The sequence below is a fragment of the Gouania willdenowi genome, unplaced genomic scaffold, assembly GCF_900634775.1.
Source record: "Gouania willdenowi unplaced genomic scaffold, fGouWil2.1 scaffold_275_arrow_ctg1, whole genome shotgun sequence".
Taxonomy (NCBI): Eukaryota; Metazoa; Chordata; class Actinopteri; order Blenniiformes; family Gobiesocidae; genus Gouania; species Gouania willdenowi.
In genome coordinates, this window is record NW_021145033.1 from 203,408 (window position 1) to 230,381 (window position 26,974).

Consider the following 26,974-nt stretch of genomic DNA (forward strand, 5'->3'; position numbering starts at 1 on the left):
AAAAAATTAAAAAAAATAACAAATTAGTTAGGACCATCATTAGATATAGATATTTACTTTTTGCCATAATTGCGCTCCTCCAGTAAATCCCTCCACTCATCATAGGACTGAGTCTCAGTCTCTTCTCAATACCAGTTGCCAAAATACTGGCGATGTGTAGGATGGTTCCTGTCCTTTTTGCACTTGCTGCAAACTATAGTGTCTTTCTTTTTGGTGTATTTTCTTTTAAAAATACCTGACTGCTCTGCCACCATTTTTCTTTTCCTATACTGCTGTGTGGTGTAGGGAACCGCTTGAGGTGTTACCTGTGTCTGAAATGTTAGAGGGGAAGTAATAAAGGGTTTTGGAGGGGCAGGTGGAACAGGATGGTCTTCCTTTAAGTTGTGCCTGCCCAGCAGTGTTCGGTGGCAGCACAAAAGGATGAGGCTGAGCTAAAGAGCCAAATGTAAAAGTTTGTCCTTTCTGCAGGGCAGGTGGAAGTCTTGATGGAGCTGCCATTGGGGCCTGTAAAGCTGGAAGACCCTGCTTTAAAATATCCTGGTCCTGTGCCTTGCACCGCCTACAGTACCTATGAAAACACAAACTAATTTATATGAAAACAAACGTTTTTACATTGTAAAATGCACAAAAAATGTAATCTTGCTTTTGATGTGATTTACATAAGACAAATATGTCCCCGAGGCCTTAATCTGGAATATGTAATAAAGTTTCATAAACAACAAAAAAAAGTCTCATAATTAGTGGTCAACAAAATCAGCTCTACATAAAATATGTATATTTATATAAATCCTACTCACCACTGTGAAACTGTTGCAGCATTTACGTCAGGTAGCTTTATAATGGTCTCACTCATCAGCCTGGCGTTTGTGACTACGCACTCCCTGATGTTTTTGTACGTGCGTATCACCACAGTGTATCTTGACAGCTTCTTTCCCTCACAGCGCACAGTGCTCGGGTCGATGGCAAAAAGCTTGACAAAGATCGCCTCAACCACTCTGTTGCAGTCGGGCCACTGTGCAGGACTGTGAGCCCCGACGAAAGACCTGTAGTTAAAAATAATGTATGCTTTAAAAACATTACAATAATGTGTGACTTACATTATATTTAACTTTTTTTTTACATAACCCAGATATTGTGTTTTCCTAGTTTAATTCAGCTTTTGGTGCTCTCCACACCTGGAGCCACAATCTTCTTCGTAGCCCGGAATCGTCCCTTGCTCAGGCTGGTCTGGTGTCGAGCTGGGTAGACAGTTTTTTTTTTGTCATACTCCCCCAGTTCCTGCCACAGAGCAATGACCTGACTACATTCCTCCTGAGTCAGCGCAAGACGGTGGTCTCTTAGTCCAGCCAAGTAATCAGCCAGATCCTGCACTGCGCCATACCCTTCAATGTTATCAGGGCCAACCCAATCCTAACAAAAACAAAAACAAGAAAAAAGAACCACTGATGACAGCAGTGCACACTCATCAATCCAAGCTATTGCAACTTTTCTTTTTTTTTCTTGAAGGTAAACAACTTCTTACATGGCATGAGGAGGAGTGTGGAGATGGATCAGTAGATGGCGCTGATGCTAAAAGAAAAAGACAAGTATTTAGAGTAAAACATTTTAATTTTAAAAAAATAAGCAAAACGTGAGATTTTAGAAACAGTTGTGTAAAACTCACTAGACTGTTCTGCAGGAGAAACTGTTTGTGTGGAATGGGGGAGCAGAGCGGTCACAGCAGGTGAAGGAGCTGCAGAAGCTGATGATGAGGCGACATGTGACTGAGTCACTGGCAACAGAGGGATAACGGGGGGAATAGGAGGCACAAAGGCAGTAGCCTGAGGAGATGGAGCTGCTGAGGAACCAGGAACAGCTGCAGATGCTTGTGAGGCCAGAAGTGCTTGCTCTGCCTCTAGTGTGGGTACTGTCATGTCCTGTGAAGCCCTCATCTATCTCAACTTCAGTGGTCTCAGACTCTTCAATGACCACTTTGTAGTCCTGCAGAACTTTGCCAGTTTGGTGATAGAGGTATTCCACACCTATAAGCTCACCTTCAAAATGATGATTTAACAAAACAAGACAAAAAAAGAAAAGAAAAAGCACAAACAAGAACACAAAAAAAGTTAAAGCATGAAAGCATAAGTTGAAGAAATCAAAAACAAACAATCATATAACAATAATCAACCTGTGTATTGTCTTGGCCCGACATAAGGGATGATCTTTTCGCCCAGAACCTCCTCTGCTAGGGTGTTAGCAGCATGGCGGAGCAGATGGTTGTATGAGCATGACTGCTCATCCTTTGATGCTGCCACAGCCCGGTCCTCATTCCACCTTGATAGCCCATCCAAAAGATAGGCCTGGAAGAAGACATCACTTGCCAGGGTCCCTATAAAGTAATTCAGAAAACAGAGAATAAAAAAATATTCATCATACATATTGTTCCAACAACATATTTCTGTTTATAATCATTAGAAGACTTGCAGTTAATCTGATTTTTTAGGATCAGTCATGTTATATTTCAGTGTAGTCACAGAATACTTTTGTTAGAAAAACAAAAACAAATAAAGTATGACAATGTTTACCAGGGATGAAACGGTTCAGGTGAAGATGAAAAGACTCCAGTGACGTAGAACCTCGGGCACAGCGGTACGTGGGCAGACGGTGACCTCCCTTCAGGACATTTCCCGTCTGCAGGTAAAGCTGGATCCCTTGTGGATCCTGGATGCAGGTGACATGTTTCTTCTGGGATTTAACGATTTCACTCATTCTTGCTGAGTTTATCAGTGGGACTCCCAGAGTGTCACGACCGTTGTCACCATCCAAGCCCTGGATGAGCCTTTCAATGAGAACCTGTGTCTCCCGAACACCGCGGGTGGTCCTCTTGCAGTGCAGGGCAAGCTCACTTTGGCTGATAGACCGGAGTACATCTGCCTCAGATGCAGTTCGGCCTTTAGCTTCTAGCTCTGACTGCTTTGCTATTTTCAGGGCCTTCAGGTCGTCTTCATCCCACATGAAGATGCAGTGGCTGAGGCGACCCATGAAAGTGGCATACAGCTGGTGGGAATCAGTTGTGCAGCCAACCGTAAACCTCCTCATAAAGTGCCAAATGTCGAGCCGGATGTTCAGATGTTTCCATTCTTCGAACATTCTCCTAAGAAAGCTGTTGCCACAGCAGTCTTTGTCGACATAGAGCACATCAGGAGGAGGTACCCCAGCCATCCTGTATCTCCTGACCAGCCCGTCAATCATTGGCCCGAGGCTAAACCCCTCACTGGCAGTGAGCACAGACATGATGACCTGTCCATGCTCATTTCCAACATTTGTCACCCAGGTCGCAGTTCCAAAGCTCCTCCCTGCAAGTTTGCGGGTAACTTTTGTCGTAAAGTCCATTTTTAAAATGCGGCCAAGTTGGGACGTGATGGCTGCTTTAATTTCTTCCAGCCTCTGAAGAACATCCTTGGCGTACACCTGCATCAGCCACCTGTGTTTAGGAACAGTAAGCATTGCAGGTGTGGGTGGAATTGTCACAGGACTAATCAGACCCTTCTCCATGGCACTCTTCACTCCTCTGCAGTCTGTCAGGTACTGCACCATCTTCTGCAGCCAGATTTCAGAGTGACGCTCCTGCAGCTTCCTCTGAATCTGACTGCTGCTGTTTCCCAGGCATCAAACTCACAACCTCCATATCACAAGCAAGTTTGGATGTTAAAATGGATGGAAACTGCATCCTGTGGCCAACATCAAGCTGTGAAATGATGCCATGGCTCCAGCTGATGACCTTCCTCTTGCATCTATTGCAGGCAAGATATTCAGATGCCATAAAATAGATGGTGCCTAAACTCACCACCTGTCTGATCTTCTGATGCAGACCAGCTGAATACAGGAGCTCTTTGTGACAATCTGAGTGAGGACACATCAGCTTTACTTGCCAAAGCTTTCGAGGCATCCAGAGGAACAGAGGATGGCTAAAGTAGTTCTCCAGCCGAGGGACATTTTTGGTCTGCAATGACACCTGTGGAGGATACCACCAAAGTTTGTCCACTCTGTTAAAGTCCAACTCCGGGTGTCCCTGTGCTGTCCACTTGAACAGAGCCTTTGACATCCACTTCTGGTCTACTTCAGGGAGCGTCTTTATCCAGCCAGCTGGAAGACAGACTCTCTGTGCTAAAACACGCACAAAAAAATGCAAAAAACATAGATGAAAAATTAAAAGCAAATATCAACATAAACAAAATATTTGAAAGCTTCTGAAATAACATATGAATGCAAAAGACATAAATACAAAGGAGGTACATAATATACATTTATTTTTCATTTATAATGTAAATGCAAAAACTAAATGAATAAATATAATCAATGATCAAAGACTGATATTTTTTTTAAAAATAATGTAATGTTGACTAACTTGTCGTTTGGGCCTCTTCCCATCTTAAGACCTCTGCCAGCAAAGTGATGTCATCAGGCTCAGACACAGGTTTGCCGGGGGCAGATGAGGAGCGTCCAGGGGCAGAGGAGGGTCCCGGGACTGCAGAGGTGGATGGAGTTTCCTCCACAAAGGACGATGAGGGTACAGAGGCGGGAGGAGTTGAAGCGGTGGGGCTACTGATGGTGGACGAGGGCTGCGTACGTGGCTGCGTCAAAGCTACCAAAAAAAGAAAAAGAAAAAGCATCACAACTACTGAATGGCAGACAAATAATAAATGAATGTATGTATGTATGTAACATGTAATCACATGTTTCCTTACATGGTCTGACTTTCATTGGAGACACCAGCCTTTTCACCATCTGGGTTAAGTTTTGCTCGCCTTTCCTGACCAAGAGGGAGGACAGGGAGGCAACAGAGGAGCATTTCTTAGGAGAAGGCTGTGATCCTTTACTCTGAATAGAGCTCTGTTGTGTGGTGACTGTCTGCTGAGACTTTTTCTCAACATACTGCTCTTCCTTCATAGCAACAGCAATATTGCCTGAAGGAAAGAGCTCCACATACTCCCTGAAACACTGCTTACTGTGGGCATGATCTGTTGAATCCTTGCTGCCTCCTGTGGGATCCCTCCTCATAGCAGCCACAAGGTAAGCAGCATACCCGAGAGCATTCTCCAGCACCCACTTGAAGGTCTGTCCGCGGAAAACACCAAACTGGATTTCAAAGAAATGAATGAATGAATGTTTGATACACAAATCTACAAATAAGTGGAACACAGTTTAAGAACACAGTAAATAAATAATACACGCTTCCGTTTGTAACATTACGTTCATTGATAAATTAAGCCACCACTGGAAAATAAATCTTAACACTTTGCCGTGACTTGAAGCACTATAAACAACGAGTTTAAGTGCCGAAACAACCCCAGAAAAACAGGTAGTGGGGGGTTGTGCCAGGTAAAAGCGTCGTAATTACGAGCGTGAATATAATAAAATGGCTCTCGCTAGACAGACACCCTGCCTATTCATTTTTAAAAAAGTGTTTTAAAAACACAAATTACTTAGTTCATTACACTTACCTTGTAAAAATCGATGTAATGTTGAGCGATGCTGTGGTACAGTGAAATCTCCGGTAATTTTCCAAGTCCGCTGGCTAAGAATGATGGAAGTCCTCTGATTGGTCAATTCTTGGTTGCTGTGGGGCGGGACTTCGGGAAGCGATTGGTCAATTCTTGGTTGCTGTGGGGCGGGACTTCGGGAAGCGATTGGTCAATTCTTGGTTAATTCTTGGTCACAAGTCGAGAGCTGATTGGCCCTCACTACCAAGAATTGCCTCGACCTACAGCCGGTCGGGAGAGCCATAAGGCCTTGTTTGTGTGTGTGTGTGTGTGTGTGTGTGTGTGTGTGTGTGTGTGTGTGTGTGTGTGTGTGTGTGTGTGTGTGTGTGTGTGTGTGTGTGTGTGATCCTCACACAAGCAGCTGATCAGAGCAGACACACTCCACACTGCAGATGAAATGTGTCTGTTCTCTGTCTCCACCTTAGATAATGTTTCTCTTAGTTTTACAAGCTATTTATCTCATTTGTTATCACTCTCTCTCTGACTCAGGGCAGACTGTGCACGGACTTAAAGCAGATCAAGTGAAGTCCACCACACACACAGAGTCAGAGGAACCTCTGTGACTCTGTTCCTCATGAACATATTTGTGCCTTTATTCTGTTGCTTCTCCACCTCAGTCTTTATTTTTCCTCTTTATTTGACAAAAGTCACGTTAGAGATTTCTGCTGGAATATAAAGCCATGAGACTTTATCTACTCTCAGATAGAGAACACACTGACTTTTGACGAGCAGCTCCAGCAGCCAATAGTAATGCTTAAAACAGCTCATAAGAATGCTGTGTTGGTAGAAAGACCTCTGATTGGCTGACATCCATCCTGTATTGATAAACTTCATTTTCAGAGCCTGGAGAAGGAGAAGAGATTCACTGTCTACTCAGAACACTTTACAATATTACAATATGCTCAAAGATGATTATGGACTTTTGACCAAATAACATTAAAAAAAAAAAAACATACTGCAGCTTTAAGCGAAGGGATGAGTAGTGCTGAATTTTCACCTACCAACTTTCTGGGTGTTTAGAACCGTGATCGTTTTAACTCAACCATATTTTTACACATTTTTGCAGCTTCATAGGCCAGTTAGCTCAGCTGGTCAGAGCGTGGTGCTAATAACACCAAGGTCATGGGTTCAAACCCCATACTGACCAGATATTAATCAAGGACCATAAACCTGCTTTCATGAGTTGTAAATGTTAGTGTATGAGTCAGAAAGGACAAGGTATGAATATGTATACAATAAACACAGATAAAGAATATCTAAACTGTTAATCATTCCCAAACCTGGAAGAAAATTCATAAATAGCCAAAAATCTAGAATGACTGTCAGTAAAGAAGCTTCTTTTTGACATCTTAATAAATCAGCAAGTAGGACAAATACCAATTTATTGATGAATAATCCCACAACAATTTAGGTTAAAGATCACATTACTCCTGTATTAGCCTCTCTGCATTGGCTTCCCATAAAATATAGAATAGAATTCAAGATTCTTCTTCTCACTTATAAAGCCCAAAATGGACAGGCACCAGTCTATCTCAAGAAGCTTGTAGTGCCATACAATCCCCCCAGAACACTACGCTCTCAAAATGCTGGACTACTCGTTGTTCCATTTCTCTCTAGAAGTAGTATAGGAGGAAGAGCTTTCAGTTATCAGGCCCCACTTCTCTGGAACCATCTACCAACCACGGTTCGGGGGGCAGACACCCTCTCTACCTTTAAGGTTAGGCTCAAAACATTCCTCTTTGGTAAAGCTTTTAGTTAGGAACCAGCTCATAGCTCATAGTTAAGATGCAATAGGCATAGACTGCCGGTGGGGGGGTCTGGCATGCTCGGTTGGAGAGAGGTTGGAGAGGGCGTTAAGAGAGAGGTCATTTAGGTTAGAGAGGGACCGGAGAGGGTCCCATTCCTCTCTCTAACACTCCCTCTATGTCTGCTTCTTCCCTTGTGTGTTTGCTCCTGTACTCCTTCTGGCTTTTGTCTTGCAGGTCCGTGGGATCCTCAGTGTGGAGTTACAGAGTCTCAACAACTCTGTCTCCACCCTTTCCTCTGCACACACCCAACACAGCATAACGTGGATGGCTGTTCATCATAGGAATGGGATCCACACAAGGTTCCTGCTGCTTAACAGAAGGTTTTCCTTGCCGCCATGATTAATTCATGTTGGGTGTGGGATACACATGTATGTGTATATACGTATATATGCATATGTGTGTATCCATAAAATGATGAGTCCGTCCTTAAGACTGCTCTACTGTAAAGTGTCTTGAGATACCATTGGTTATGATTTGGTGCTATACAAATAAAAGATTCATTGATTGATTGATAGCTGAGACACCCCCCCCCCACCCACACACACAGATATCAAAGAACGCAGAACCTGTCATGCCATCCACCAATCAGGAGCCAGCAAAAGGAATGTCAGTGTGAATTTCATTGTGATGTCATCACACACTCTGCTGATGACATCATCAGGAGCTGGTCACACATCAAAGGACTCAGCAGCATATTGAGTATTCTTTAATGAGGGAAACCCTTCTGAGAGAGACACAATAACCCACAAACTCCTTGGACTCAGTGAATTTACTTTATCTCTGTCACTCTGACCACAGTTACATTTTTGATCTAATGATGGAAGTACATCAGTTCAATGTAAAGAGTCTGGAACAAACATGCTTTGAAGCTCTGAAGGATCACCTCTGTCCGGAAAAATGCATTGGGCTGTGGCAGTTTACTAAAGTCTGGTATATTCCCATTTTGTTTCAACTGAAGTATGAGGCCTTTCACTTTATCTGTGAGAATTTTGAGGAGGTTTCATTCTGTGTAGAGTTTTTGCAGCTTGCGGAGCAGGAGCTGGCTGAGATCCTGGGTCAGGATGACCTTACTGTGACCCAGGAGAGCACAGTTTATCAAAGTGTTTTAAGATGGATAAACCACATGCCTGAGGAACGACAGGGAGCCATTTCTACTCTGTTACCAAAGGTACGACTGGGGCTGATGGACAAAAGGTACATCACAGACATTGTGCTTAACAATGATGTGGTAAAAACAAACCCTGAGTCCCACCTCTTGGTCTCTGATACCCTTAAAATCATGTCTCAACCTTCGTTACTCTGCTCTGAGTCTGGGATCAACAACACCTTGTTTTGCTGTCGCTTGCCAAACGCCGTCTTACTGATGTTTAGATTCTTTTCTAAGACCATAGAGGCCTTTGACTACAGAACTAACAGCTGGATCACAGTTCACACTCATCCTAGTCTGGAGAATCCCATGACTGACTTACTACTCTACAGCACTGTCTTCCTTGGTAGATGCTTCTACATTGTGGGTGGTGATTTAGGTTGGACCAACCCCTGTATCAGAGTGTGGAGGTTTAACCTAGTCACACACACTTGGCAGGAGATGTCACCAATGCAGGAGTCACGGTACTTAATGAGTGTTGCTGTGCTAAAGGGATACATCTACGCTATGGGAGGTTACAGGAATGATGATGGTACCTCACTAAGAACTGCTGAACGCTACCAGCCCAACATCAACCAGTGGACGTTCATTGCATCAATGAATGAAGAGAGGATCAGGGCCAGCTGCACCACACTGAACAACAAGATTTACATATGTGGAGGACGGAGTAATGAAGTACTGAATACTGCTGAGTATTACAACCCAGACACCAACCAGTGGACACTGATCACTCCTATGGAAACACCTCGCTATGACCTTGGGGTCGTTGCATATATGGGCCACATTTTTGCAGTTGGAGGAAGCGATGGGTTCAGAGATCTGAGTTCTGCTGAGGCTTATGACCCAGTGACCAACACCTGGTACGATGTCCCTGAAATGGTCCACATACACAGTTGCTTTGACATTGCAGTGATGAACAAGAAGATCTTTGTTGTCTCTTGTACCACAGGAAACAGAATTGTTGAGTGCTATGACTACACTAATAATACTTGGTCTGTGGTATTTTCTGGCATGAACCACAGTGAGTATGATTGGGTGAGATGCTGTGTGATTTCTGGACTTCCCAACATGGCTGAGTACTGTTCACCTCATAAACCCATCATACCCAGGACACAGGTCTAAAAAAGGTCTAAACTAGATACTGAGACAGAGCAAATGTTATTTTCCATGATCCTAACTGGGAGTGTAACCTGCTCTGACCAGGTCTGTGTGTATCAATAAAAGTGTTTAAAGACATTAGAAGAACTAATGTGTGAATAAATGGATCAGTTCATGTCCCAGCTCAGATGGGATGGTTTTAATCAGCCTGAGTTGATGATGATCTAGAAAAAAAATACAAAATTAGAGTGGTGACAACATATAGCAAACGTGTAGATGTAGTACATTTAATTATAATTAATGCAGTGGTTAGCACATATTCATTTTATATATCAAGACAAAACAATGCAATTCTGTGACACAACAAACCATTGAAAAAAATAGAACCTAATTTAACATTTAGAATAATGCACTGTAATACAATATAACACTTACAGGTACAGTGTAATTGTCTCGAGGGAACAATAACAACAATGGTGCAAAATCCAAAAGCATTTGTAATATTAATATTCAATTATGAGAAAACATGTACAGTAATTGTAAAGGGTGTGTTTAATGTTTATTGTACCTTTTAAATGAATAATAAAAATAAAAATTGGGGGTTGCAATTTGACGATGCAGCTCATCCATTGCCTTGGACACAATTCTGTTCAGTTATTACCACTGAGCAGGCTTAATACAGGGCAGACTGCACAGACAGAAACACACAGAGTACCAAGGACGAAAGTCAAAAAGCTGACATTTCCAGTGTCTTTGAAGCAGGGGTATGCATCAAAGAGTTTCATAGGTCAGTCTTCTTCCTTTGTAATATCTGCATCAATGAAAGCCCGTCTAGCCTTGAACTCAAGGTCCAAAATTTGGGCAAAATTGCCGTGGTTGGGTTTTGTGTTGGGATTCTTGTACATTTTGCTCAATGTTTTGTAGTGACTCACCTGCATCCTCAGACTATAAAATATGATGGTGAGGCAAAGACGTTTCCATGGAAACACTATTACACTAGCATGAGAGAAGAGAAATCATAGTTAGTGGCATGTGTATGACTAAAATATAATGCACAATTATATTAGAAAGTCATTACTTACTTCCCCCACTAGGTTTGACAAAACCAGAAAACAGTTATCATAAAGAGTGTAAGGTACACCTATCAGAGGTCAAACTTCACTTCACCTAAAGTCTAAAAAACAATAACAGTTTGAGTAGAGCAGTGTTTTCTTAATGGACTTTCAGATTGTTTTTAGGAATGTTCAATTACCTATTTCATTTGATCAGCTTAATGTTTTACTTATTGTTAGGAAATTATAAAAATGTGTTTGATATTGATCATGTAGAAAATGACTGTGTCAGCTGATTTAAGTCAGAAAAAGTGTGTTCAGTAACTTCCAAAACAGTGGAGACGCTTTTCCTGGGGAAAATAATGAAATCATTTGTAAACACATAAGAAAAATAACAGGAAAACACAGGTCATTATCCAACATTGTGTGCATTACAATGTACTCTGGCACATGAGACAGAATAGTTCCCACTTTTAGCACAAACCTCCATTTAAACTGTCCTCGCTGAGGTCATCATTGCTCTCAATAATTATGGTTGAACTGCTTGTGTCACCACTTCTGTCACCATCAGTGTCATTGTCTGTGTTGTTTGAGCAGAAGAAACTCTTCTTTAACACCCATCGTTGTGGCGTGGAGCCCTGCCTCTTCCTCAGGGACCTCATATTTTGGAGTCACTTGTACATTTTGGTGTAGATGGTCAACTATGGTGAAATATTATTAATAATAATAACAATAATAAGTGGTTTTTCTTGTTGCTGTCCCACCCAAAGTTTAGGTTATTAAAAGAAAAAAAGTTCGGCACTTGTTCCACGGCACTTAAGCAAGGCATTTTTTGCATACAGGGACAGACAACATCCAGCTAACAGTGTGCAACATTACTGTGATCAAAGCTACCAATACAGACGCTAACTTTGCTTAATAATCACCAAATATGAATGAAAAACATGACTTACCCTCCAACACTGACAGTACGGTGTTGTCAAAATCTTCCATGCTGACAGAGTTCTCCTGCTCGTTGAAGCCTTAACACGTAGTACCTGGTAAAGACCCACAGAGTGAGCTAGCTAGCTAAAGTTCACATTGGCTAACGTTAGCTAGCTTGTTTAGCATCCCCTGTGGAGAACATGTGACAAAATACATTTATTTGTTAATATTTCATATCAACCAACTGTCCATCATTTATCTGGGGACATGTCTCATGTTGTAGGTGTTTATCACAGATGTTGATGATGACAGAGGCAGGGGGCTCCCACTTAAAACACTGTGGCCCAAGGCAGTGCTACCTTTACCTCAGTCACAGTGGGTGATATGGAGAAAAAAATTATATCACCATTTATTTTTTGTAAAAACACAATAAAAATACAATTTTTTTCATTAAAATCATTTAAATTATTTTAAAGTTATTTACCAATAAAACAAACCAATTCACCTACTTAAAATCATCACCCTAAATGGAAAAAAGGAATAAAATATAATTTAAGACAAGGTCATTTTCAAATATTTTTTTAAAATTGTATGTAAGCAATTTATCAAACTGGTTCCAAGTACAATGAACATCAAACAAAAGATCTGACATGTTCTTATAGTCACACAGTCTTTTAACTATAGTGTTGTTTGCATGGGTTTTTTCCGGGTACTCCGGCTTCCTCCCACAATCCAAAAACATGACTATAAGATTGAATGGAGTCTCTAAATTGCCCATAGTAGAGAATGAGAGTGAGTGGTTGTCTGTCTGTGTTGCCCTGTGATGGACTGGCGCCCTGTCCAGGGTGTACCCCCACCCAGCGCCCAATGATAGCCAGAGATTGGCACCGGCAGACCCCTGCGACCCTGTAAAACAGGAATAAGTGGGTCTGAAAATGAATGAGTTATAGTGTAGCATTAGCATTAGCATCACTTGCTACATAACAAAGCATCATATCAGTCTAGTGATTTCTATTTGTTATTGAGGTAACACACTCATATTAATAAAATCCTACTTTAAGCAGTGTTTTAACACCTCATTTTACACAGTTTAGACCAGGGGTCCCCAATCCTGGTCCTCAAGGGCCACTATCCAGCATGTTTTAGATGTTTCCCTCTTCCAACACACCTGATTCAAATGATCAACTCATCATCAAGCTCTGCAGAATTCTGATAACAATCCTGTTCATTTCAATCACACACACACACACACACACACAATTCTTTAAATATTTATAATTTAAGATGTGTTAGGATCTTTTTTTTTAAGGAATTACTAAAAACTTGTTCTTGTTGATCATACGTTGATATTTTTGAAATGACAATTAGAATAACTTTTGGATATCATATTTATAGATTTCATACTGTTTTCTTTCTCTTGATGAATAGAGTTAATTGACTTTATTTTTTCGTAACACTCCCCAACACTTTACAGTTGTAGCTTGAATAAAAGTCATATTTTTTAGTTAAAAGGTAAATGAACTAATGATCTTAATAACAGACATGGATAACATTATTTCATATATTGAGGAATCATATATACTGTATAGACCCTGGCCCAGAATGCAGAACAGTGGCTGATCACCTGAGGTTATAAAAACAACCTCACCACCTAAAACGTCTAATCAAAGGTGGGGGGGCTGAACTGTACATGGTACGTGGTCTATAGATTTAACTAGGACTCTTTAGAGAGATAATAAAGACATAAATACAATCACAAATCTGTTCCCTTGTAATCTATATACATATTAGTAGAGGCATAAATTAACATAACACCTGGTTACATTTGTGTTTGTTCTAATTACTGTTTTATTCTAATGATTTGATTTATTTTTCAGTTCTTTGGGTTATTTTCTGACTTTTTTATTCACTTCTTTAATAATCTCTGTCAGTTTGAATATTCTGTTACAACTGTGTAAAATGTTGTCATTTTCCTCTATTTATGTTCTAAAAATCTCACAACTAAAACCCTTATGTGTATTTATATCCTCAGATAGATAAATAAATATTTAGACATGGATAGAAAATATAACTTGAAATATTTAAAAAAATCATAATCAACCTTTGAAATGTATATAAATGTAGTTTTTTGTTCACATGATACAGAAATCACCAGCTGAGAATAGAAACCATTGTACCAAGTATTTGATTTAGTCTAGGACATGTGTAACAAACACAGAGTAGCCACACCAAACGCCATATTTGAACCTATATTTATCCCTATTTTTGGCCATATTTTTGCTCCTTTTAATGCATTTTTGCTACATTACTCCCTTTCCTGCCACTTCTCCATCAAATTTCAATGCCTTTTCTGCACATTTTTTCAACTTTCAAGACATTTTCGGCACATATAAACCCTTGTCACCACTTACTTATGTTGACCAATTATTGTCACGTTTATCATCTTTTCACCATATTTCATGCTTATTTTGGCCAGTTTAACCTCATTCATGATTTTTCATGCCCATTATTTGCCAGTTCAAACTAACTGTTCCTAATTTTTAAATTACATTACCACTAATTTGCGAATATTAACCATTTTTTGTGAATTTTAAAATCTCTTTTCAGCATCTTTTCCACAGTTTTTGGTCACTTTTAACCCATTTTATTTCTGATTAAAACAATGATTTATATCTTTAAGATGACTACAAACTATGGCGCAAATAGTAATAAACTAACTGGATAACAGTGGATATTATTAAGATAAATAAATGTGGTTATCACAGATTCATAGAACAATGCACTGTAAACCTTAATAAGTTCACAGAACTCAAAAATTATTGTGTAACAGATTACACAATAATATTTGAGTGATGTTATTAAATGTTTTAAGTTGGCATAAAATAAAAATTATATTTACAGTTGCCTTAAATTATCTCAATGTCATCCTAAAAATATTGATAGTTCTCAACTTATAATAAGTGAGTAAATCACTCAAAATTTTAAATTTTTTTCAACTCATAATGTAGGGAAATAAACTCAAAATTTTCTATATTTTTCAACTCATAACATGGGAAATAAACTTAAAATTTTAAATATTGTACAACTTATGTAGGACATGCACTTACAATTAATTCTAAACTATAATTGTGTAGTGGGCCGACATCAGTATTTCAATCAGCTAATGGTAGAAAACAAAAGTGACACCACAGTGACAATTTAACAACTTTTTTTATTCAACACTGTGCTTTTTAAAAGGCACAAATAAAAGAATAATAAACAGAGGGTAGATTCAGTATTTCTGGTCTCCATCTCACATTCATCTCACTCATTAAATATTATAACTCAAAGGATTCACAATAAAATTAAATAAGATTCAAAGTATATTCCATCCTAAACAGCATTGACAACTATCAGAAAGTGGAGCCATTTAACAATTTTTAAAAACGTTTTGGCACTTACTGTACCTTGAAGGCTGCAACGCCAATAAAATAAAAAATAAAACATTCAAATACAGTTTTCTACTGTACCATTCTTCAACTGGCATCATCAAGGTAGTGCATCAAGGTAGGTTATGTAACAAAACATTAAACATGTATAGTGCATGAATTGAACAGTCGGTTTCTACAAGTTATTCAGTACAAAAACTACAACATTTATCTTTTTACAATCAATGTATAAAATCTGAGGTAGAACAAACAAACAGTGTGATATCTTAAATCTGAGGTATAACGAACAAACAGTGTGACATCTTAAATCTGAGTTAAAGAGGCAAATGATTACTTATTTGTAAAGACTGGAACAAAAACAAAAAACTTCCTCAAAACTCAGCTCAACAAACAGTCCATTCTGAGTGATTCACTCATTGAACAAATCATTGTTCAACGTCAGTAGACGCCCTTTCAGTGGTTTGTTGTCCTCAAGACACATCACAACTTTTTGGATAAATGTGAATGTAAGCTCGAGATTTTTTGGGTACTGTAGGTCTAGTGCATAGATGTACCCAAAGAGCAGGAGAAATGAGTCAGCCAGATTTGTGGGACCACTCACAAGTATTTCATCCTCCACGACAATACAGATGCTCTCAGGACTGAAGAGGGCCACATCAGTATTTTCATCCATGACGACTGTCAGGAGAGCCACCGGAGTGTCAGTGAGGTCTGGACCATCTGATGACTACGAAACACAAATAATACAAGAATGAGTTCAGCCCCTCAAGGATGCTAATCATGCTAATGATGTCTGGATATTACTGTCACTTTGCACTTAGACTGCAACTAAGCTACATGTTGAAACTATTTTCCCCCAGGAAGAAAGCTAACTAAGTCAGTCACCTTCTGTAACATACTCAGAACATAACCTGCTCACTAGCAGGTTAACTTGAAGAAACCCTGAGTCTGACGAGGCTGTCTGACAGTGGCTGTCCTTCCCTTCTCAGTCTGATCTTGTTGAAGCAAAAATAATTCATAGTTTTACACCAGAAGGATAATTTAGATGTGTTTAGATGAGCTCTCACTACCTGACAAGAACTGAACCGAACAGCAGCCGACCGCTTTTCATCAGTCCATCATTTATATTCTCCGGCCACACAGCATATATCAGAATCGCCTTCCAGCAGCCGGACTGAGAAATAACACAATTTGGCTTTCTTTATTTCCTACAAATAGCTACAAAAGTGGCAATTAGTATAGGGCTCTATAAAATCCGCGTTAACAGAATTGACCAATAAAAACGGTTAAACGGGGAAATGGACAAAATCGGCATGAAACGCCGTCACCAAGGGAACGTTTTCTCTGGGGGCCGCTAATTAGGTGCACCGCCCTCTCTCCTCCTTACTGGCAGCATTAGACTATGGGGGACAAAAGTAACAAAGTGCAACATCTAGTCAACTTCAAATTCCACATTACACAAAAGATAATTTAAATTAGGTTAATTTAAACTAAGTTGATCAGAACTTAATCATTAAACCTGATCAGATTCAGTAAATCATTGATCCCTGAGAGGAAATCAGGTGACATTAATGCTGTTCTCATACTTTGTACATGTTCATACATGTTCTCATCTTTCTAAGACATAAATAATTAAAAAGGAGCGGCCATAATGACCCATGTCACTACAACTTATATCTACCTTTTATTTGTATGTACTTTATTTTTGACAAACATTTTTGTTTAATTATGAGGTTTTTTTTTTAAATATTAGTATTTATTTTGTTTTTACTTTGTTTGATATGTGAATTAAAACCAAAGTAAGGAGCCATCGTGAGACTGTTTTTATATTTCATTTTCAGCCAATTTAAATTGAATAAAATAGCCTAAAACAAAATAAAACATTGGACAACATTTTTACTAGTCGTTAGTGTTGTGTTCAAGACCACACTATCCGAGACCAAGACTTGCCCGAGACCAGAATGCACCGAGACCAAGACAAGACCAAGACTTTCGGGAGCCGAGACCGAGTCAAGACCAAGACCGAGACAAGCCGAGACCGAGGCCAAGACCAAGACCATGAACATTTTTTTTTTCCAATTTAAAAAAATCTACAAATAAATAAAATTATGGCAAGGTTCAACAGTTAAATAACATTCTCTCTTTAATTTTAGTTTATTTTAAATACATTTGACGGACAAAAAAGGTGCCTGCAAAAAATTAACTAAAATATTAAAACTACTACTGATACTGATAAATTCACAATTATTCTACATATTTGAAAACAATATTTTTATGTCAGCTGAATGTACAGCAAGTGTTTAAAAGTATTTCTGCCAAGAAAAAATGATTCTTGATTCTGATTCTTTCAGTTGTGCAGGTCAACAGGTCACAGAGTTCACAAGATATTTTTTTAGTTTGAAAAAGCCTTTACACAGGTTATTTTTATTAATTCACTTAGTTGATATAGTTTAATTTGGTTACTGTAATATAACTAGGATATTCAATTAACAAAGGTTTCCAACTGTAACTGTAAAAGTGAAACTTTCTGAAATAAAACTACAAACAAGTTGTCATCAGTCTAAAAAACATAGATCTACAGGTAGATGTGAAACTAAATAAAACAAACTCAAACCCTGGAACAGTCATGTGACAAATCAATCAATAGTTCTTGTTGAGAATTATTATTATTATTCTGGATACAGTGGATACAGAAACTATAAAAATAATTATATTGTGAACCTGTTTATATTGTGGGGAACATATTATATACATAAATGTAATTGGAGTCTAAAGACACAAAAAAAAAAAAACACCACTTTAAAAAGAAAATAGACTAATATAAAACCTCTTTACAGTTATTTAAGTCATTCTGTGCTAGTGCAACTCTGCGGCGATGACGCGTTGGTGACGACATAAACCAAGATGGCGGCGGCCCGGACTAGAGCCGACATTATGTAATAAAGCCTTAAAAGACATGAATATAATGAAAAGAGTGGATGGACAGATGCATAAACATGCAGACTTTCACACGGACTTATTAAACACACACGGACCTCAGTACACACGGTAAACGGAACAGGCTTCACCGCTCGGCTGGCACTAAGACCCAGAAGCAGAGTAAGTGCGTCCCCTATCCAGCCTTCACAGGCTGTAATATCATCAGTTTATCATTTTACCAGTTGTTAGAGCTACTGTCTTTACCAGAGAGATAATATTTATTCCTGGTGATTTTTAACTGGGATTTTTACCGGTGATTAGTTCATGTCTTCCTTGCGCTCCGCGGTCCAAACTGACACCGTAGCCACACACACGTATGAGTGTGTCACACACGTCACTCAGTCACATTAAGGAAGGTTGTGGTCATTATACGGGGTGGATTAAATAATGAATAAAGGATTATTTTATCCCGTTCTTCTCCGTGTTATCACATTATAAGAAAGTTTAAAAATAGCAGGAATTAGTGCTGGTCTCGAACGGTCTTGACGGAAAATCCCGAGTCCGGGCAGCCCGAGTCCGAGACAGGACTGAGTCAAGATGCTTGAGAGTCCGAGACAAGACCAAGACCTTTAAAATTTGGTCTCGAGACCAAGACCGGCCTTGACCACCACAACACTACATGTGACCTAGAAATAGGTTGAAGGGAGGGTGTCTGTATTCATATCGGTCATGGGCTGTCTTCAAAATGGCAAACTTTGCACTATACACTACAAACTCAATGATTGATTTTGGAAAATAATCAAATTTTTTTCCTCAATATTGCGATTGCGATTTAATATGCCGTTATTTGTTCAAGGGCCTCTTGTCATGTGTTTTTTAATGAACACAAGCAATAAATCAATCTGTTTGATAATAAACAATTTCAGATTTTTGTATGTAATTTTGTATGTAATTTTTAAAGCACAGATTACAACAGTAAAGCAAACAAATCTGTGGCTTTACCTCTTAAACATATCGAACTAACTTCACGTTTCATGAAACATTAAAACAATTGGACTGTACTTCTTAAACACTGTCTGAAATTAACAGGACATGAAAATAATAATAATTAAAAAAAATTGCAGCCTTTGCGATTGCATTAGTCTAGTGTTAGCATTTCTCTAACATTTGCACTAACCAAGAATTAGCAATTTGTTTGAAAAAATAGAAATGGGTTGGAAAAGTAGAAAAAAAAAAAAAAGTTGAAATGGGTTAATGAAGTTGAAATGGGTTGCAAAAAAGTGAAAATGGACTGAAAAAGTTAAAAAAGGGGTTGAAAAAGTAGAAAAAAGTTGGAAAAAGGTTGAAAGAAGTTTAAAAATCCCAGTATGAAAGGAAAAACCAGTCAAACCAGTAAGAAGTCCAGTTTATACAGTATTAAGTAGTAAAAAGTTGAAAAAGGTTGAAAAAGTTGAAAAAAGTTGAAATTGCTGTAATGTGTTAAAATGTGTTGGAAAGGTTGAAAAAAGTTGTAATGGGTTGGAGGTAGTAGCTGAACATGTTAAAGGTTCATTTGAATCAGTTACAAAATGGCTGAAGGGGTTAAAAGTTCCAATAAGGGGAGAAAAGCACTGGGAGAACATGTAAATCACACAGAAAGGTGGATTTAAAAGATGAAGTCATAGGTGAAAGATTAAATAATGGGCTGGAAGATACAAGTTTGATAAAAAGGCACTGGGAGAACATGTAAATCACACAGAAAGGTGGATTCATCATCAGGGCAGTCAGTTACCTAGTTACCATGGTAACAGCACTAATCACATGCACCTGTGGGGAGAATGCGTGTGCAGGATGACGAGGCAGAAACTAGCCTGTTACAGCCAGGGGGAACCTGTGTAAAACACATCACAACTGGAAAACTGTATAATTTAAAGAAAAACTGAGCAGTTTGTGAGAATCACAAGGCTTTAGGCTACAAATGAGTTCAATTGTATGTTTTTAGGACAAAAGATGAGGCCAGGAGGACGAGAGAAAGACCATGGATTTTAAGCAGTGACCTGACGGTTCTCCAATGCAAACAAGCCTGTAGATTTGTAGGATTATGTCCACTTCAGGCTTAATAAATCAAAAACTGCTGAATTTATGGCAAAAATGTGGTATTGTGAGTGGCTCAACACACATTTCTACTACTTTTGAGAAAATTAGGTCTTTGTGTTCAATATTTTGGAAGTTGTGACAATTTGTTTGCAGATTTTTTAGGATTAAAATAAGGGCTGCTACACTCCACTCTAATTTCAGGAATGTGAAGAGTTGGTGGGTGTGCTTGAAGCTTCATAGGTCAAAAAGAGTTAAAGACAGAGAAAATGTGAAGATAGAAGTTAAAAGACAACAGATTTGTGAACATTTTAGAAGTTGAATGGTTTAAATCGGTTAAAAAATGGCTGAACAGTGGAACTTCAAAGTTGGAGGGTTGAAAGTTGAATTTTCTCAAAAGTGGATGGGAAAATGAATGGGAAAGTGAAAAGTGGAAAAAGTTAAATAGTTAAAAAAGTTACTAAAAAGTTGAAACATAGCAGAAGAGGGAAAAATTAGCTGAACATTTTGACACCAAACTTGTTAAAATCGGTTGAAAACTGTTGGAGTTACTTGCGATGGCGGAAGAATAACTACTATAATAATAAAGTTTAACGAATACAATAGTGAAGATGCCTCCTGCATCCTCACGAATAATGGCAATAACAAAATAACAAAGATAATCCAGTAACTGTAATACAATAATAAAAACAATAATAAACATAAAATAATAAGGTAATAGCAATATTAATAATACAATGAGAATACCAGTAACTATAAGATAAAAGGATTAAAAAAAAAAGAATAATATAAGAATAACAATACTACAATACAGTAGTAGTACAATTAGATAGAGCTATAATATTAATAGTGAAAGTAGTAATGGTTATAGTCGTGTGTTCCTAGAATATTCCTTTATCCTAGTCAGCAACCTATTACCCTAAGGTAATCCTCTGTTTTCTTCCTAACCTTATGCCATGGTTCTAGCCCTAAGACCTCAAATGCAGAGAACCCAGATCATGTGCAGTGTAGGTGAGATGCTTACCAGAAGGATGATGAAAACTCAGGAGATCATCAGGTAGGTTGAAACAGAAGTGGTTTTTTATTGAACATATAAAAATATGCTCAAGGTCTCCCTGACGTCTGACACAGCAGACGTCCCACAGAGGAAAGACCCCGAGCTGAAAAATCTCCCAACATTTATACTGTGTAATGACGTAGATAAACAGTTGATTGATGGCTTCTTATCTTTTTCCACGACTCTTCCAGCAGGTGTTGTAGCGCTCACGGCTCGCCTGGCAGGTGGCTCACTGGTGTGACGGTCCTCCAATCTTATCTTATCTTCTCTGACCTACTTTAGCGATCACAGTTTTCTTAGATCAAACACAGTTTTCTTAGATTGGCAGTGGCTGCCTCAACCTCTTATCTTATCTTCTAACAGGTGTTCATACCCAGTTCATTATTTCAACTTTTATCTTTCTTAGATTGGCAGTGGCTGCCTCAACCTCTTATCTTATCTTCTAACAGGTGTTCATACCCAGTTCATTATTTCAACTTTTATCCAGTGCAAAACACAGCCACTACTTTTACTGAGCTACAAAAAATAATAAAATCCTTTAATAAACCAGTGTGAAAGTAATAAAATCATTTAATAAACCAGTGTGAAAATAATAAAATCATTTAATAAACCAGTGTGAAAATAATAAAAATCCTTTAATAAACCAGTGTGTGTTTGAAGCATGGTTATATGATTTATTGCAGCATGTTAACATGAATATACCGGGGGACCCCATTATGCATTACAGTTATAAAAAATTATAAATAAGAATACAAGAATAGCAATAACAATAATAAAGTAGTAGTACAATTAGATAGCAATATAATAGTAATAGTTATAATAATAATAGCAATAAAATATAGAGAGAATCCAGTAACTATAATACAATAAGAAATATTAGATAAGGTAATAGCAATGATAATATTATAGTAACTATAAGATAAAATATTAATTAAGAATATAAAACTAGCAATAATAATAATACAGTAGTAGTACAATTATAAAATAATTATAGCAATAACAAAATACTATAATGAGAATCCAGTAACTATAATACAATAATAAAAAAAAAACAATATAAGAAAATGAGGTAATAGCAATAATACAATGAGAATACCAGTAACTATAAGATAAAACAATAATAAGAAAGACTAATATGTAGTCACATCATTCATCTCTCCTTCTTTGGATGCAGCGTCTAGGTGTATTACCTCGAGCACCATGTGATAAGCTTTAGCTTAGCTTAGCTTTCTTAACTGCCGACAATAGAACTATGTGCATGTTAACACGGACTTTGGAGGTTTTTCTGCTATAAATGACTTGACTTCTCCAGCGTGAGATGCTCTGCTCCAGAGTAAAAGCCTCACGTGCTTTTGTTTTGCTTATGTGGTGAAAATATGAGCATTTATAATGCTGTGTTCATGGATAAACATGCATGTTTACTTACCAGAATAGTACATCCAGCAACAATAATCATAGTGAAGCCGTGTTGTGGACCCTTCCGCTCACAAAAACGTTACATTCCTCTGAATGTTTTCTCAGCACAGCCTCCGTCCACAGTCGTGGAGACGAAGGAGGAAGTGAGTTTGTGACCCGAGATTTAAAGGAAGTTTGGAATCACGGGAATAATATTAAATAACCATGCAATATTAACTTAAATGACTTTTAGCGGTACAAAAACGTTTTTAATATTGACCCTTTTTTTTTTTTTTGTTAACCCAAACAAACTGCGACACGGTGACATCATGAACATATTATTGCTGAGCAGTTTTGAAAGGCATCACTTACACACCCATCACATCCAGGCTGCTGATGAATCTTCCTAACTAAATACTTTCAATGTTTGAAATGACATGGTGAAATAGTGTGTCATGAAAATACACAGTCACTAAACTAGCTTCACTTTATTATCTAATATCTAATACAGTTGCCCTAAGCCGTTCACCATCTACGACCGCTTTTTTCTATCCGAAGAATCCGTGCACCCTTCATTCTTTGGTTATTTCGTTTTAAAACCAAATCAAATCAGTTTTACTGGGATTTTTACCGGTGATTAGTTCATATCTCCCTTGAGCTCCGCGGTCCAAACTGACACCGTAGCCACACACACATATGAGTGTGTCACACACGTCACTCAGTCACATTAAGGAAGGTTGTGGTCATTATACAGTGTGAATTAAATAATGAATAAAGGATTGTTTTATCCCGTTCTTCTCCGTGTTATTATCACATTATAAAAGTTGAAAAATAGCAGGAATTAGAGCTGGTCTCGAACGGTCTTGACGGAAAATCCCGAGTCCGGGCAGCCCGAGTCCGAGACAAGACCGAGTCAAAATGCTTCAGAGTCCGAGACAAGACCAAGACCTTTAAAATTTGGTCTCGAGACCAAGACCGGTCTTGACCACCACAACACTACTAGTTGTGAGGCATGAGCTCAACTCAGAGTTAACATACTCAGAGTCGCCTTACCTAACTCAGATTAGCCATTCTAGAATTGAAAACTCAAGAGTTTTACTTCACAGGGTAAGTCAACTCAGAGTTCAGGGTTAGGCTCAGAGTTTGTTGAATCTCCTTTCTGGAATAGCTCTCTGGAATGAATAACTCAGGAGTTTCCCTCATCTCAGGGTTCACTCTGAGTTTTCACATAACCTGCTTTCTGTAATACCCACCTGGTTCTCCTAGAGTTCTTTGAGTGATGTCATATGTTTAAGCTGACTGAATAGCTGGGCAAATGGATTGATAGTGAGGCCAATAGTACACTTACATTACAGGTCCTGAAGAACTTGGAGACATCGTCACGCAGGTACACAGGAAGTGCATGAAGGACAAGGGCCCGTTTCATATTTACGTCACGTTGTTCCTAGATGGACAAAAAATATCAATTACAATAGTAATTACACAAATGCAGAGCAAACACTTAAATGAATAAAACAGTGTTAAATAGCTCCATATTTTGATAAATATAGATGGTAGATTCAGTATTTTGGGTCACCATTTCTTCAGTAAAACATTTTTCTAATTAATAACTTTCTATTGTAAATACTTCAATAACTCACAAAGGAAAACACTTTGAAAGAATTCACATCTTGGCTTCTTACAGTTGTCTGTAAACCATCTGTTAGTAATTTATTTCCAAATCATGCAAAATTAAAAATTCACCTGAAGGTCATAAATCCTAATAAGCTTGGCTAGCTCCTCAGCTATCTTGCCAGTCTTGGTGGCCTTGTCTCTAAACAAGGTGATGAGTTTAGGCATGTGTCTGTCCAACTCCTTGTAGAATGGATTGCGCAGGGTAACGTTGTTGATTCGGTGAAAATCTGCAAACACCTGTACATGGACAGATTTACACAGAAATGTACAAAGATCAATTAGGAACAGAATGGTAAATGTATTTTTACTTGGCAGGTAGCAACACCAAGGGAAATTCAATTAGGTCAGAACCAAGTCAGATGAGTCAGAACCAGAACCATGGTCAAAGTTGACAGTTAATTGTCATTCTTTAATTTAAAACAGGCTGTACAATCTAAAGGAAATTAAAAAACAAACCTCTGTAAACTTTGTTTACTGTGAATTGCAAAAATTTCACAGCGTGATGTTTTGTCCGCTTTTACATCTGCCATTTGCTTTTTGGTGAATTTTTTGAAAATGTAGATTTTTCAAAAAGTCATTTAAATATTGGAAAAAATCAACCATGTTCAAAGTGGGCATGCTAAAGAGTCATGTTGAGGAATTGCTCTCAACAGGAAGAACAGTAAAATATATATGTATATATTTATTCATTTTTTACCTGTGACTCCATAAGAAGGGCTGGCCATCTGTCCACGACGTCTTTCACCCACGGAGCTACAAGGGCTCCAACGATTTCTTGGCAACGAAGGGCATAGGTTGTGTTCATGAGCTTGCCTATGACTAATTGTTTTTTCTCAGTCTTTTCGACTTCATGTAAGATTTCTTCTCTCATTGTTTCCAGAGTGGCTGGGGTTTGATCCTTCGGTAGGTTGATGATATAGTTGACCTCAGCTTTTCGAGCTTTCTTTATGTTTTGATGGGGGTGATCATTGTCGGGGTTGTTTCGGCTCCCCTTCCCTGTGTTGATTGCTACTTCGGCAACGCCAGCTTTGGCCAGATTGTTACGGTTTGATGCAACCTTGTACCCTAAGTGGCGTTTCCATCCCAACTCCCCGTCATCACCAGCTGTCATTCTGAGACATGGATTAGCTGTAATCAAAGCCTGAGCAGCCACTGACAATTCCTTTACATGTGGGTATGGTTTAAAACTGTAGATCGTTTCAGCCATTTTTTTAAGGATTTCACTCTTCTGTGACCTCTTTAATTTCAGAAATTTTCCTGATTCTTCATAAACACGATTTCCTTCTTCTAGTATATGCTCCATTTCATAACCAAAACCAGGAACAACAAAGTGGTCAGGCCAACTCTTCTGGCGCTGTAACGCAGGTACATGTGGGAGTATGAGTGTGTCAGAAGACGCAGTAGATGAGGTGTCACCTTCGGATCTGACGACTCTCAATGTGCCCTTCAACGGTAACTCCTGGATGTCCACAAGAAGACAAAGATCACCATCAAAGTCCGGATCCTCATAGTGCAGGCTAAAGTCCCCATCCAGTCTTGGCTTGAACCTCTCTTGCATTATTTCTTTCAGCTCCTCCACTGACTTTGGTCGCTCAAGTAGAGTAAGTTTCAGGGCGGTGTCTCGTGTAACATACACACGCAGCATATGATTCTGAGTAGCAGCCATCTTTTGGTTCCTAAAAGACAAAAACATGTTAATTTTTATGGAGAGTGAAGGTCACACACACACACAACATATGCATGTCCACATACCCACTGGTCCACACAAACACTGGGGCACCACTTGAACGATGGGATGTATGGAAGGCCAGATGCTGGAGTGGGGCAGCTTATTCATAGCCCCACTGGTTCACACAACTCCAAGATAATTTAGAGTAATAATATGAAACGTTTGGGTGTCAAGAGCAATCTTCCATCTATGTCGTAAGCGCAAAGAGGTGTTTTGTCATTTAGCTCTGATGGGGTGTGAATAGTCAGATTGCTTGAGAAAAGTTTGTAAGATCTCAGGTGTTCAATGTAGTGTGATGTGTGCTCTTGGCAAAGAAAGGCAACATCACTGTTAACCAGGAGAACCTGTTCAACTCTACAGTAACTAGGCAGTCCTCCATCTTGTCCCACAGACAAAAACATTCCTACATCATAATCAGTTACATCAATGCAGACCTTTGATGTGCTGTAAATAACATTGCTTGCTGTTATTTGTTCAATGTATGTCTTAGCAACATTTGGAAGCATTGATACCAGTACAGAAGAGACATTTGATGTCTGCTGGTGAGGTTTGAAGAATCCTGAGGCACTGAGATGATATGCTACCATGTATTGATGCCTGTCTGCAAGTGTTTTTAACACATTTTTATAATTTTGTGTGTCGTGTACAACTCTCTTGAAAAAACGGTGTTTACCCTCAAACCTCATTGTCCACAAGTGTACAAGGGGCCCAAAACGGCGTACAAGGTCAGGATAGTGTTCAGTGTAGTGATGCTTAGGACGGAGTTTGAAATTTGGAAAGACTTCTTTCAGCATCTCTCTATCATCCTGTATCTTGGACTGTAAATACTGAATGGATTCCTCTGTGAATTCAGAGCTCAGCGATAATTCTACTACCTCTTTTAAGTCCATTAGCACAGTCCATGCTCCATCCTCTTCAGGAACTGCATTCCCAATAATCAAAGGGAGCAGTCTAAGCAATGTGGCATTTTCATGGCCATTACCACCGATGCTTTTCCTTACAACAAAGGTCTATGGTATTTTATGAGGTTTGTCAATCTTGTCTGTGTGCTGGTTTGGAAACGATAGAATTCTCTCATTCAAATTTTCAAGGGTGAAGTAATTGCGACGAATCATCTCTCAATACACAGGGCGAGCTCTATATCAACC

The 26,974-nt window shown here is 38.7% G+C and overlaps 2 protein-coding genes and 1 non-coding gene across 4 annotated transcripts in view; 1 reads left to right on the forward strand and 2 right to left on the reverse strand.

Annotated features, from left to right (window-relative positions):
* LOC114459222 (E3 ubiquitin-protein ligase TRIM39-like) overlaps positions 1-26,974 on the reverse strand; it is a 303,562-nt gene that overhangs the window by 89,939 nt on the left and 186,649 nt on the right. The window lies entirely within an intron of this gene.
* On the reverse strand, positions 2,163-26,869 carry LOC114459246 (uncharacterized). Its single transcript, XM_028441565.1, has 10 exons — positions 25,850-26,869; positions 24,795-25,773; positions 24,167-24,334; positions 23,772-23,867; positions 15,464-15,706; positions 4,728-5,118; positions 4,388-4,624; positions 3,912-4,146; positions 2,565-3,634; positions 2,163-2,368 (listed from the first exon to the last, which is right to left on the reverse strand). Exons 2-10 carry the CDS (start codon positions 25,761-25,763, stop codon positions 2,163-2,165), a joined length of 3,615 nt encoding a protein of 1,204 aa, XP_028297366.1. The 5' UTR covers positions 25,764-25,773; positions 25,850-26,869.
* Positions 6,596-6,669, forward strand: trnai-aau (transfer RNA isoleucine (anticodon AAU)). Its single transcript has one exon. It is a non-coding gene; the product is annotated as a tRNA-Ile (tRNA).